Source organism: Manacus candei, unplaced genomic scaffold (genome assembly GCF_025592945.1).
Source record: "Manacus candei isolate 608988 ecotype Guabito, Panama unplaced genomic scaffold, ASM2559294v1 h1tg000008l, whole genome shotgun sequence".
NCBI lineage: Eukaryota > Metazoa > Chordata > Aves > Passeriformes > Pipridae > Manacus > Manacus candei.
The window spans coordinates 15,149,923-15,164,412 of NW_026138056.1; the positions used below are offsets into that span (position 1 = coordinate 15,149,923).

General features: G+C 37.5%; 1 protein-coding gene across 7 annotated transcripts in view; it reads right to left on the reverse strand.

The window, feature by feature from the left end:
* NOL4 (nucleolar protein 4) overlaps positions 1-14,490 on the reverse strand; it is a 188,942-nt gene that overhangs the window by 72,032 nt on the left and 102,420 nt on the right. For all 7 annotated transcript variants that reach the window (XM_051769952.1, XM_051769951.1, XM_051769945.1 and 4 more), the window contains one exon: positions 8,134-8,417. In XM_051769952.1, the coding sequence (XP_051625912.1) occupies positions 8,134-8,417 (284 nt within the window). The remainder of the gene's footprint in view (positions 1-8,133; positions 8,418-14,490) is intronic.

Consider the following 14,490-nt stretch of genomic DNA (forward strand, 5'->3'; position numbering starts at 1 on the left):
CAGTGCTTATTAAACCCTTAAACTAACATCGATTTTGTTTTTGGTACCAAAAAGCTTCTCAGTGGCCTACAGCAACTACCTTACAAAAGCAGCAAAAAACAAGAAAGACTTTTTTTCTTCATAGAACCACACTGCTTTCTCCAAACAACAAATAAACTGAATTTTGGAAACAGAAATTTGTGATTTTCTCAGCTTTCTCATTTTCTAAAAGTAGGAAAGAGTAAAATCAAGGTGTCTGATAAAGTGGTAAAGCTAAAGGACTCAGTCTTTACAATAGGAGCAACCTATAAAAATCCTATGTATGAAGTAGGGTTTCATAGGGAAACAGAAAATAGCCTAGTTTGTAGGTAAGTGGGTAGAAAAAAATTAGGTCACAAAACTGCTTTCACCCACTTTTTGTTCTCCTTTTATTAATGTTCTCCATGCATAGGAGAAGAGAATAGGCCTGCCTCCTTTTATTGTGGTATATCTATCACCCAAGAAGTTATGAAAAACAGTGTCATGGCTGTTACCTCTGCACAAACCTGAGTATAGTGGACAAGATGCATACTTCAAAACAACATTTGAGCCTGTCTTCCCACACCAAAGATGTGAGATACAAGCTTAAAGATGTTGTAGCTTTGTATCACCTACACATGATGGTGACAGAGTTGGATTTCATCCTCACTTCAATTCTTCTATAATTTTTACTTTTAATCCTCAGTACAAACCGTTTCCAAAGACTTAGTGTAGAGCAGCAATGATGGATCTATCAGGTAACAACAATTAAGTCACGGCTGCAAAATGCACCTCCTCAGTGCTATGGCTGTAATGCTGAGAGCAGACTGGACCCTTAGCTGCAGACTCAGTCTGTGCTGGTATCTTGTTGCTCCACAGAACGTGTATAATGCTGACTTTGCATTCTGCTCCACACCCCCCTTGTTGTTGTTTGGTCAAAATCTTGTTCCTTGTTGTAACATGTCCTGCCTATACCTGTACCAGACTTTGTGTCCCTGCTCATAAGTTATTCATTACAGTGGCAAACAGTATTTCATGCTAAGCCTTTTCCTGCTCCTAACAATTAAGTCATAAAATAAAGCTGTCAAATCCCTGGACTGTAGATTTTTAAGATATTTGCATTAACAAAACAATAGTCAGTAAAATATAGCATTGCTTTAACAATCAATTTCTATCTGACCATGGAAATGAAATAAAATATAACAACCAACCAAAACCAAAACAAAACCAAAAAACATAATTTCCTCTTATGCCATATCTAGGTAGTGAGATCCAGCTTCAAGCAAGGGAGATGGTGAAAAGCTCTCAGGAGCGGATGAGTTGGAGTCAAAAGCTCGTTTCTGAAAGGTTTAACTTTCAATTCAGATTCATTATTTAAACTTGGGCATTTAGCAAAATAAACTAGATGGGCAAAAGGCTATTTGTACAAAAAAGCCAACATGCAGCATTTAATGGCATCCTCAAAAGGACAAGATCCTTCTATCTTACTCTTTCCACCTTCCTTCCTGCTTAGAGCTAGCTAGATCATATAAGCACCATATGACAATGCTCCCATTCAGATGAAACCTATCTATTCCACTTGACTATAAATAATCAATGACGATGAAAGAAAAAATGTTTGAATTATTAAAAAAAAAAGAAAACAAATAAATAAATAAACAAACCAACACCTCCAACACTGTTCTTCAACATGCCAAATTCCCAAAGCCTGCATTTTAACTCTTGCTTCAAGTAGGTGCACACTTGTTTCACATTTCATTAAGAAAACATTTAAATAAATTACTTCCTAAGTTGCTCAATAAGCTACTAACTGTCTCCATAAAAGCCCACTGTAACTCCTGAGGACTTCACTTGTTTTAGAAAAAGCCAAATGCTCCCTTATATTCTGACCATCACCACTTCCCCAAGGAAACCTGCAGACAGAAATACAGGCTAGACATGTCTCAGAAACACTTCAGATGTGATGATCTTCACTGGATATAAGGAATGACATTCCACTTTTTACTAAGACACAATCATATCTTTTAGAGAGAGTGAGAAAGAAACACATAGAAACTCTACCTTACTCCTCAGAGATGGTGTCCATCTGTGGCTAAATTCATGTACACTTTTGGAAACCAGGTTCATGATGCACCAGCATATGACAACAGGTTTACCTGTATATTTGTATATTTAGGTAAGGTTGCTGGGACGGTTGGGCCTGGTTTCCTTTAGTAACAATGATCTCCAGTAGAGCAGATATTACAAGACTCTACAGTTGCACTAACCACTGAAGATGACTAAAGTTTTAACTAGAGTATCATGAAGGAACTTCAAATGACTCTTCACCCAGGACCTCACATATGCTCTGGGTTTCAGATCCCATGCAAGGTTACAGCCTTTAAATACCTTCTTAGAACCTGTCTTAAAAGCAGACAGTGTGCCAGGCTAACCTGCCACAGTGTAGATACATCTGTTACAACACTGGTTTGAAGCTGCAATTGTTGGAAGCAAACAGCCCCTGGCAGCGGCCCATGACAGTAATACTGTTCTTTACATCAGGCAGAAGAAACACTTCAAAAGTCCAGCATTAAAGGAAGGATAGAAAGATTTTCCTTTTACTCTACATGAAAGCTCTGCCTTGTTGTGAACAACTGTAACTATAATGGCACACACATTAGAATTCAGTATTATAATTAAAGGTCATGGTATGCAGCAATCATTATTCACTGTTCTCTTCTATAAAACCGTGACTTTCTTCTCAGATTTAGAGTAAAAATTTTTTACCTTGTGCCATTCTGCAAGTAACCAATTACACACTTGAGCTAAGCATGATGCATATTAACTTAGACTTAGTTCCTCTGAGTCCCTTCAGAGGGACTCCAGCTGTCCAACTTTTCTATCAGAATTTTTTTCTGGTAGAAAGAAATAAAACCAACTGTTTGCAATTAGTAGGTATCCAGACAAAATGGGCACATGTGTGTAGTCCTTGTTACCTTATTTTAATGCATCTCCTAGGCATTTATGATCAGTAGCATGTGTTTCTATCTGGGAAATTCCAAAGAGAAGTTGTTGCATAATAGGAGCATCCCTTGCAATATAGACATAATGAACTATTTATTAATCAAGGTAAAATACACGGCACAATGTAGATATGACTGGTTAGCTCAAAAGCCTGTTTTCCCATATGGTATCACAATGACCTTGTTATCCAAATGCAGAAGAGACAATATCATTTAAAAGGAGTAGGCTTGCTATATTTAATGAAATAAATAATGAAGAAAAGATAAAGCTATATCATGACTTTTCAAAATAAAATATAAGGTCCAGGAAGTAGCAATAACAAAAGAAACAGCAATAAAAAAATCTCAGTGCTACAGAGACTTCATACAGAAATCCAGCAGGCTCACACATAAGTAAGCATATAATGATCTAAAATAATTTAGATATGCACTTAACTGAATTCATAGAACTGCATTTGCAGAGCAGTTGCCCATGAAGACTTTCTAAGTCCTTTGTACTACAAAGACCCAGCCCTGTTAAGGTAAATTTATGTATAGATTTTTGCAGCTATGCAAAATTTCACAGACTTCAGTTTAGTCCTAAATGGTTGTAGAAAACTCTACTGCTGTGAACACCTAAGTCTTACTGGAGGTTCTGTTCCCTAACATAAGCTCAATAAAAGCACATATATAAAGTGTATATACATACATATACATACTTACATATATGTATTTAACGCTATGAAAACCCATGTTCATCCTTGCGCAACATTTTTTCAGTGAATGGTAAAACATTTGCAAGTCATATTCTGAAGTGTTAAATAATATACCCTAGTAGTTTAAAAAGTTGAATTAAAATTTGTTCACAGGGTTATCTAATCCCCAGTTATTTATCCTATTCTTTTCAGGCAACCCCCCCTTGATTTATTATAAAAAAACCCAAACCCTACATTTCTTACAAACCACTCATTACCTCCTCTGTGTACATTAGAGAGGCCTGATTTTAGAAAAATGTTAAGTATCCCTGTTTTGACATCCATGACTCTTGCAAAATAAGGCCATTACGTAGCAAAGTTCTCCTACAGCTCAAATAGGTATGGACAACATAAATATTCCAAAAATTGAACTTCCACAAAGGAGTAGCCATTTTCAAAAAACATTTGACTATTAGCTGTCAAATTTACAAAGAAAATATGATAGAAAAAATACCATTTTTATCTCAACTTTTCCTGATCATATTTCTGCAGCACATGCAAAATTATCTATCAGAACGTAAGCCAAGAGATCTTCCTGGCTCCATCCCTTTGCCTCTGAGTTTCACAGAGTCCTGGCTATCCCAAAAAATTAACATCTTGTACAGGCTAAATAGGTCATTTTAGAAGTTGGAGGAAGCATAATGTACTTCTTCATCCAATTCTAGCCCAATAATTGAAATATATTTCCCTTCTTTTAGAAATCAGATATTTTCTTCACCAACTTCTCATATAACTTTTCTCAATTCTTTGCCAAATAAAGATACCATAGGAATACTACATTATAAGAAGTGGCATATCAATTTTATATCTAATGAATGCTGCAGATTATTTTTCTCATGAAAACATTATTAGAGGCATCATAGTTTAGGAACAGTATTCCCCAATTTAGTACTCCCACTAAAAAGACAAGGAATCACTTCCCTCCCCTCCTAAATGGGAGGCACAAAAGGCAGAGATCACGGGTTGAGATAAGAACAATTACTGGAAACAGCAATGAGATAAGAAAAATGAACAGTAACAACAACAATACTAATAACAAAAGTGTACAAGGAGAGGGTGATTTACATGCAAAATGCTGACCAAGCCCAGGACAACGAAATAACAGTGGGCAGCTTCCCTCTGCCCACCACACTTTCTCCACCAAAAAAGGAACGCTCTTCTTCTTGGAAGCAAGAGAGAGAGTCCCTACCCCTGGCAAAGGACATGAGATGGTATGGAATAATATTATGGTCTTGGTCACTCCCACACAGCTCCAGGCACCACCCCTTTGCAGCTACTGCAAAAAATTAACCCTGTCCTTAGCCAAAACCAAGGCAAGAGGTTGCACTAAACACATTTGCTTACCCATCACTACCAGTGATGCCATTATTCAGGTCCAATCATCTCTGGTAACTGTATGACTGAATGGTTGAGAGAGCACTGGGACAGTTTCCAGGAGACTTCAAAAAACATCCCACATACTTGGTGTATTCTAGGTAAAAAGGACATGTGAGATATGGCTCCTAGTTAACAGTAGCACTCTGTTAACCTTATATGTTCTTTATTTTCTTTCCTTCTTTTGCAGAGAATTAGAGTCCAGGCTAGTTGTAAAATATTTTTGACTGTTCAGTATGTAAGATACCATTTAAGGTAAAACAGTAGTAATTATTTATATGACTGTATATATATATGCATATTAAATTCTGAGATGTTGTACAGTCACATTCTATTCTAATACATTGATGGGTTTTAACCCTTACAAAAGTATCTTACAACTTTTTTTAGATTTAAAAAATAAGAGTAGAATTCATCTGTAAAACACTAAATTGGCCAAAAAATATTCTTTTACTCTATACTCAACTTACAGATCTCTGAAAATTTTTTGCTTATCCCAGGACTGCGTTCTTTCTGAAGTATTTACTCCATATTTAATAATCTTTATTGCATACCTAATAAATCATATACTTAAATGAACTGTGAACATCAACATGAGTTTCACTAGGACAAAACGGGGAGACAAATCTGCATATTATTGGCAGTATAGAGTGGGTAGGATGACAGTGAGTGTGAAAGAATGTATCAATGTGGGGGATGGTTCTGGTGTCTTATAAGTTGTAGATTAACAAAGAATGAGATGGCTTTGATTGTCATCTCAATTCATTACAAACAGATTTTTAACACTTTTTGATACATTTTTTGCATCTTAGTTGGAACTGACCGAAATTGGAAATTCAAGCTATGTTCTTGTCTTAGCTACAAATGAGTTCCACATTAAGACTCCTCCTTTCTTTGCCAAGCTTATTTGTGTATTTGCAAGAGTGATGGCAGAAGCAACAACCTATCTCAGGCAAAAGGGCCTGTGTGTCTGCCAATATTTGGGTGACGAGCTTCATTGGAACAATGTTCCCTGAAGCAAATGAAGATACCATCCATATTAGCCAATTTGGTACTCACTGTGCAACAGTGAAAGGACTGAGTAAATCCAGCATTGGAGTGTATACGCACACTGAGACTACAGATAGTCAGAATATTTTCCACAATATAAAAATTTGTAAGAAAAAAAAGTATTCCATGCAGATAGACAGTTTTCCATGAAGATTTTATGGAGAAGGTTTGGGATACACGATTTGCTAAATTGGAATGGCCACAAGAAAGATTAACAATCTCCCATTTAGTCTCCCTTTCTTCTACCCACCAAAACTCAGACACTTAAGTAACAAACACATTTCAAGTTTTTATTTTTACTCCACAGGCAATGAAGACAGAGGGTAAAACTTTAGCATAAACAAATGTTCTCTAGGCATCAGTCACGTACAATCCCTTTCTAGGTATGCCTAGAAAAAGTGATTTTCCATAACGCTCCTCTTTCAAAGTCCTGTAAAAAGATGTGCCGATTCAAAGTATATCTATGTTGTCAGGCTACTGAAAGCTAATGGCTAGTATTAATAGTACTTGGATCCACAACTAACATCCTATTATTGCTGCTGTAAAAGTGGTAAGCCAGTTGTTTATCAGATAAAAAACAGGAACTTGTCACCAGTAAGATCAGTGGCTGAATTCTATGACACAGGCCATTTCTTCACCCTCCCTTACAGTAGGTCCTCATGACAAACACCTTCTTAGAAAGCTAATGAACCTAATCTATAGGATCTGTCTTTGTTTACAAAATAACCACCCTTACTTCCCCTTACCCACATAATAGAAACTAGAGAGAAAAGCCCTCAGGAAATTCCAGCTTCTTAAAGCAAACTTGTCAGTTTTAATTCAGGTTAGGTGCCTGCATAACACAATAATGAAGGAAAAAAGTCAGCTCCTTTTGGATGTTGATAATTCATGTGTAGTAATTTTCTTGGGTATAAACGCTTAACATTCAAATGGATTCACTCTTGTCCTGGTTTTGGCTCAGAATGAGTTCATTTTCTTCCTAGTAGCTGGTACAATGCTATGTTTTGGATTAAATATGAGAATAATACTGATAACACACTGATGTTTTAGTTGATACTAAGCAGTGCTTACCCTAAGTCAAGGACTTTTCAGTTTCCCAGGCTCTGCCAGGGTGCAGGTGCACAAGAAGCCGAGAGGGAGCATGACCAGGACAGCTATCTGGACTGGCCTAAGGGTTATTCCATACCATAGAGCACCAGGCCCAGTGTATAAACTGGGGGGAGTTGGCCAGAAGCCACCAATTGCTGCTCAGACACTGGCTGTGGGCATCAGTCAGTGGATGGTGAGTGATTGCTTTGTTCGTCACTTGTGTTTTTGGATTTTATTCCTCTTTCTCATTTAGTTATCTTCTTTTTCATTACAATTATTAGTAGTAGCATTATACTTTATTTTATTTCAATTATTGCACTGTTCTTATCTCAGCCCATAGGTTTTACCTTTTTTCAATTCTCCCTGCCACCCCAGCAGAGTGGGGAGGGGAGTGAGTGAGCAGCTGCAAGGTACTTAGTTGCTGGCTGGGGCTAAACCATGACAATTCTACAGATACATAATACATGTGATGAGATGGTCATCTATAAATATACATACATATATGTATCTCAGTATTTATACATATATATATGTATCACATTATATACATATTTATATATATATATATTTCAAATGGGTAAGTAGACACTTCTCGATAAATGAATTGATAAAATTCATGTCTGATGGAGAACTGCACCATTTTTGTCTGTGTGTCAGCACAATATACATGCCTATACATATTTATTCACCCATGTACATCCATGTACACTTAATGTATATATGCATAATATACGTGTAACAGAGCATACATACCTATATATAGCATTTAAGTAATGATCCAACAGACATTAAGTGCTTACGTGGGAATAACCTTTAGTTTGGCCTCACAAATCTTTTCCTTTTCTAAACTACACACTTCATATCTGGAGCATGTGGAAGCATCTTACCTTGCTTCCATTTTCTCTTGCCTCCCGTTCCATCTTGAGGTCAGAAATTAGGAGAGTCTTGTATTTGTTCTTTCCATTACTGCTGTGATCATCTAGTCTGTATTCTGAAGTCAGCTGAGCAGAGAGGGGACTGTCACTCAGGTTCAGAGGCTGCTCATCCTGCTCCAGATTTGTTTTGCCATTACTGTTGGTTTCTGCCATCTCCCTGCAGTGTGTTCCCCCTGAAGCATTGGAACTGTGTCCCACGGTCTCATTGCCATTAAAACTCTCTGCGGCTGAATCATCTATTAAAAAATATATATTTTCAGTCACATGCCACATAATCATCTCTGTCCAGTTCAAACATAATTTATATCTTCACAATTTTTTTCAAAATAGAATGAAAGTGGTTTATATTTACTAACACCAGTACATTTTTGCAAAATGTGCACACACACTTCTCCACATTTGCAAGTAAAAGCTTTAAGTAAATCCATGAAATATTACTAAGTTAAGGGAAATTATCTGGGCTGACACCTTAGTATCACTGTGTACGAAAAAGATAAGTATCACAAACGATTTTTAGGCACAAAGTGACAAAATCTGCCTTAATCAATCTGTCTGTCCATATGTCTATTTCTTATTTCAGATTCTTATACCATGCTCATTACTGTAGTATTGCACATTTCCAAAATCAGCAGAGGTGCACATGGTACTCAGAGTGAATCTAGTTCTCAGGTTTTAAGTGTGCAGAACAGCATGTCGCATCCATAAACATCCTCTTGCACAGCCAAAACTTAAACACATCTGATGTATTCACTGCTGGCAGTAAAGATATGCAGGAAGAGTGGACTCCAGAAACAAAGATCCTCTCTTCATTTTGGTCACGTGCCCATTCACTTAGTTAATTCATTGTGTGTTATAATATATGTAAAAATACTGATCAATAGTGGATTAGATTATAAATCTGAAAGCTACATCCAAAAATTCTGGATGTGTTGTTGTTACCCCCAAGATTTCACAGATGAATTGTATGATTAGTATGTGTCTTCACATACTTATGGGTTTGTGTATCCTGTTGTCAGCATTCGAATTTGCTACCTGTGCTACTACCCTTTACATCTAAGCACTCTTTTCACCAACACTCTATGTAGGAAAACAATTCATCCTTCAGTGGGTTAAAAGGCAGCAGAATTAGGCACTCAATTTGCTTACTTCTTGTTCTTCAAAGCACCTGGTTTTTAGCAACTTACATGGTTTTGCTAATGGTGCTACACACCTGCCTAGGGCTCTACAAGCCTATGCTTATTGCAGACAGTGAAGCTGGAAACAAAACTGGGGAGTTAGTAGTCAGGAATGTGTTCAGATTGAAACTGGAGATGCAGGATGAGATGGACCTTAATATTTTAGCACCTTAATATACCATCTGCTTTGGGCCCTTCTAAACAACTTCCATGGAAAGGAAGTAAACACATTTATACACATGTGGTACTTAAAAAAAAAAAAATCAGGACACGTTCTTTAATGGATGAGCTCAGAAATACTCATACTTAAACTACATGAATAATCAAACTGTTGACTCACTATCATTATTAGAGTAAAAAACAACTATTCACTGCACTCAGATCAGATTTTTAAAAGGGAATAAAATACTGTATAAAGGGGGGTGATCTAATTCAATTAAATACTTAGAAAGTCATAGAGAAGACATGATACATCAGTGCCTTGCTTGCTGTAGTCATCCAAAACTTTTATGTCACAAAGTATACAGGACTGGGCATATATTATGAACATATTTTTTAAAATTTCTTTGTTTTTTAAACCTGTAAAAAATCTAGTTTCACAAAAATCCATAATAGGAATCATAATTTAAATGGTTTTATTTAAGGAACATTTTTGTTGTTCTATAAAATGCTTTATAATTAATGGCTGGAGAAAAAAAAGGTATGCTTTGGTATGAACCACTTTTATATGACTTCTTACAAATACAAATGTATATACTATAAAATACATAACATTCCTAGAATAATACTTTTAAATGTGTACACGAACCAAACTTGCAACAGAGCAATGCTGCTTGGGGATTTCAGCTATGCAAGTGAATAAAGTGAGCAGAATTTATCCTTGATAAACCTTCTATCATGCCCTGAGACTTATGTCTTAAAGAGCATAACCAATAAAAAAGGTTAAAATTCTAAATAGAGTTTCAGAAATAAATATGCAGTTTTACTATTACAAAAGAGAAAATGAAATTCCAATATGGAGGCGTTATTTTTTTAAAGAAAATAGCCATATTTGCAATACATTTTAAAAGCTCTGAGATATCAGAAAAAAAATCCAGATTTATTTAAGGGAAAACACTGATTACTGCTGATTTCTATTTAGGACTGTTAACAGATAATTGGCTTCTTGATTATCAGTTTAACAAGGGATAGTTAGTTTCAAATTAATTAAATCAATTACTGAATTGGTCACAGAGTGAGGGATGCTCTTCCCTTTGAAGGGCTCAGAAAATTCCCTACTGTTGGGAGCAAAGAGAGAAACAAGTGAGTAATCAGAGGATGCAAAGAACCACCTAAAAGTTGGGGGCACTGCCTACTCTGCACCACACAAGTCTGATCCCTAGGGAACTTCTGTGTGCTGGCACTCAAGTGTCCCCGCTCATGCAGTGCAGAGTCACTACCGGGACACAGACAGCTAAATGGGAATGATGAGAGCTGTGCTTAGAGCTAGATCCAGGAACAGCCAATTCTCAAGCACAGCTGTTAGTTTTACCTTGTAATCATAAGCAATAATTATTTTATTTCTTTTTTTCCCCTTTATGACAAATGGTTGACAACTAAAGCTTACACATGTGAGAAGGTTACAATGCAGAAGAAAAAAAATCTTATATTTGTTCTAAAACATGACCATTGAAAAGATTCCTATGCTGAGTAAATGCAATCAAGCATTATAATACTCTGAAACAATAAAAAAGTATTTACAAGATTTTGTCTTTTCTTAGCAAAACTTAGTTACTTGATGGTAAATCTCAGTTTCTACTATACAGTCAAATATTTGTTTTTACAGTCATATAACCTGGCTTGTTAGAAATGGGAACTGTTGTTTGTTGGGTTAATGCTAAGGAAAATGGCTACCATGGGTATGGTATAAATCATGAGTTTGCCAAGTAAAGAGAAATGTGTATTTCCATAAAAGAGATGAAGGAAAAACAAAAAGTGGTGGAGCACTAATAGTTTCTCACAGATGTTACCAAGGTAACTAGATTACAAGGTTTAGTATATTCCTCATCCCTGGGCAACCATCTATTTTTGCCAAGAATAAGGCTACTTCAAAGCAAGAGTTGCTCAGGAAAAAGTCAGGAGGGTCTGGCCCAGGAGAGGAAAGACATGTTCACCTTTGGATACAGGCAGTCACAGCCCAAACACCTCCTGACTGCTGGGCCGAGATGAGGTCCACCCCTTCCCAGTGCACATGGGGAAGCAGCCATGGACTCACTGCACAGCTCCCCTCCTGCAGGAAGCTCTTCGTCCCCACTGCCAGTCACCAGCCATGACTGCAAATGATGCCCTCATCAAATGCTGTTTCTCACTCAGGGCAGGACACATCTTTAGTAAATGTGCAGCTTTCAAGCCCTTACCCCAGGATGCTGAAAGACTGGAAACACATCTACAACTGTTTTTGTTACTTAAGACTGAAAAGGGCAAGTCTGACTGCAAAATATGTATGTGTTTCACTTCAGAAATACAGCTGGATGGGGCTTGCCTCACCTATGCAGAGATCCTCTTCCAGGGACTAAAGAGCATCACCTCTCAGAAAAATACTCCAAGAACAGACTGCTGAATCAGACAGCAGCCACCTTCTTGCTGAAGCATAGAACAGTCTCCAGGCTTAGGCAGAGACTTCTCACTCATGAACCGGTATTTCTTACACCTCCTTTTCCCACTTGCACACTGCTCCACACTGATCATCTGCTCTGACCAACACCCTTTGGATACTTTCAGTCCAAGTACTCTCTGTGTTAAAGGTAATTGATAGGACAAGGGGTGATGGCTTTAAACTGAGAGGCAGGGTTACATTAGATATTTGGAAGAAATTCTTTACTGAGGGTGATGAGGAGCTGAAACAAGTTGCCCTGAGAAGTTGTGGATGCCCCATTCCTGGAAAGGTTCAAGAGCAGGTTGGATATGCCTTGGGCAACCTGGCTTAGTGGAAGGTCTCCCTGCTCATGACAGGAGAGCAGGAATTAGATGGTCTTTAAGGCCCCCTCCAACTCAAACCATTCTATGGTTCTATGATTCTAATTCTCAAAACAAGAACTGCAGTAACTTTTCTACTTCAAAGTTAGTTCCTTAATCATCACATTGCATTACAGCTTCCAGCTCCTCCTTTTAGATCCCACAGAGACCAGCAAGATACAAAGTGACACCAGCTTTGTTTTTGAACACATGAGAAGTCTGTATTCCTGCTGTGAACCTTCCAGGCTCATTGCAATCATCACTGTGTTAGTTTTCTCCCTGCTTTTGAAGGAAAATTGGAAATGGTGGAAGAAAAGACAACGCCAAAGAAAGCTCAAGCAAACAGATGCTCTGAATATGAATTTTGATTCTCAGAACTATTGTATCCTTCACTTCAGTTATCTGACACAGACATTCACATTATCATGGCCTAAATCTCCGTCAAAAATCAGTGGCAGTTGGTATTTTAAGGAAACTCTGATTTAGAGCACGAAACTAGGTCTTAATTTATAGGAATATATTTTCCTTTCAAACAATATCCAGGTTTATGAATGGGCAAACAACATAGATTGCTAGAATTAGAGATTCTTCTGTTACAGGTTAACATCCAGTTGTTCTACTCAGAAAGAACTGTCTTCAGACAAGATATGTCAAATGCTCAATGCAGTGCTCAATAGAAGTGCTTTCTTAAAGTTGAAGTGAGCACCAAAGCTGGCTGGAATAACAAGTTTATCAAATACCACTTTTCTGAGAGCACAAATTTAAGATCTGAACTCTAAGTGTCATTGAAGTACTGTGAATAGCAAACCAAGGTACATATATATACTCTCATTTATCTCCTTGAGAGAAAAAATGACCAGATGTTTTAAAGGATCTCTTAGGTATCAATTTTATACTCTAAATCACCCAGACTTTTCATATTCCTTGCAGCTAGGGAGGAGTTAAGTCAGGGAGGAGTTAAGAAGCCATTCTACATAAAGACAAATCTCTGAATAAATCCTCACCCTCTCTCAACTCTAGTGTGAGAATGCAATTAATATTTAGAGTATGCTTTAACAGTTTATACAGCTGAGATTTCAGCTACCTGAAACACATTTTACTAGTGAGTAATCCAAAGCACTGGGCTTCAGCTCTAACAGCAGTAATGGGCCCAAGCCTGCAACCATATGGCCACGTGGAACCTCAGATCCACTGAAAGGGCAGAGAGTTCACTTAGGAAGCAGACAGAAAACAAGGGAAAGACAATTAACCTTACACCACTTGTGGCTCTTTTGAAATAGTCTGATTATATGAGGGTGTCCTACAAGTCAAAATCATTCCTGGTAATAATTAATCACACCAAATGAACAAGGCATTTCTTGGGGCCACTTTGTTCTGCCCTAAGGATTGGAGATATGAGAGGACCCCATACACAGCCCAAACAGACAATGATGCCTGCAGACTCCAAGGCAGCATGCATTCAGGTTAAATGAACTCTTTGAGTGGGCTACCTGTTGACAGAGCATCTCTGAGAGCAGCAAGATGGGTAACTGTTCTTTCTAAAAGGAGATTGGAAGCAAATGAGCTGAGTAGGATGAGTGAGACTGAAACTTCTTGCTGTGCAAATGCAGACTGTCATAACACCCACTCTGAAAGATTGTCTACCAAAACCCTGTATGCTGAAGTTTGCTTTAATCTTGTTGGGCTGGACACCATCAGGCCAGACCTTGCCAAACGCCACTTTATACCCTGAGCAATCTGATTCATTTAAAGAGAATCACTTGCAAGAGACAGTAGTGCAGACCAGAGTGACAGGCTCCATATCAGAACTATGCTGTCCTCCTTAAACTTTGGCTTCAATATTTCACGTGTTTTATTCTCCATATGTTAAAATACAACTTTAATGTAAATAATATGTTACACAAGTAACCATTTTAAACTAAGTTAGTTACATTCCTTCCATAATCTACAAAACCAAGGCAAACCTTCCCAATAGGAGCTATTGAAAAAAACACTCTACCAACGGCATCCAACAGCAGGCAGTTTGGGGAAAGCTACACCATGAGTCAGGCAAAAGGTGGTGTACAGTGATGAGTCACAGAAACTTCCGTAGTATAAAATAATTATTGAGAGTTTTCTAAATAAACTGATGAAAGGCAAA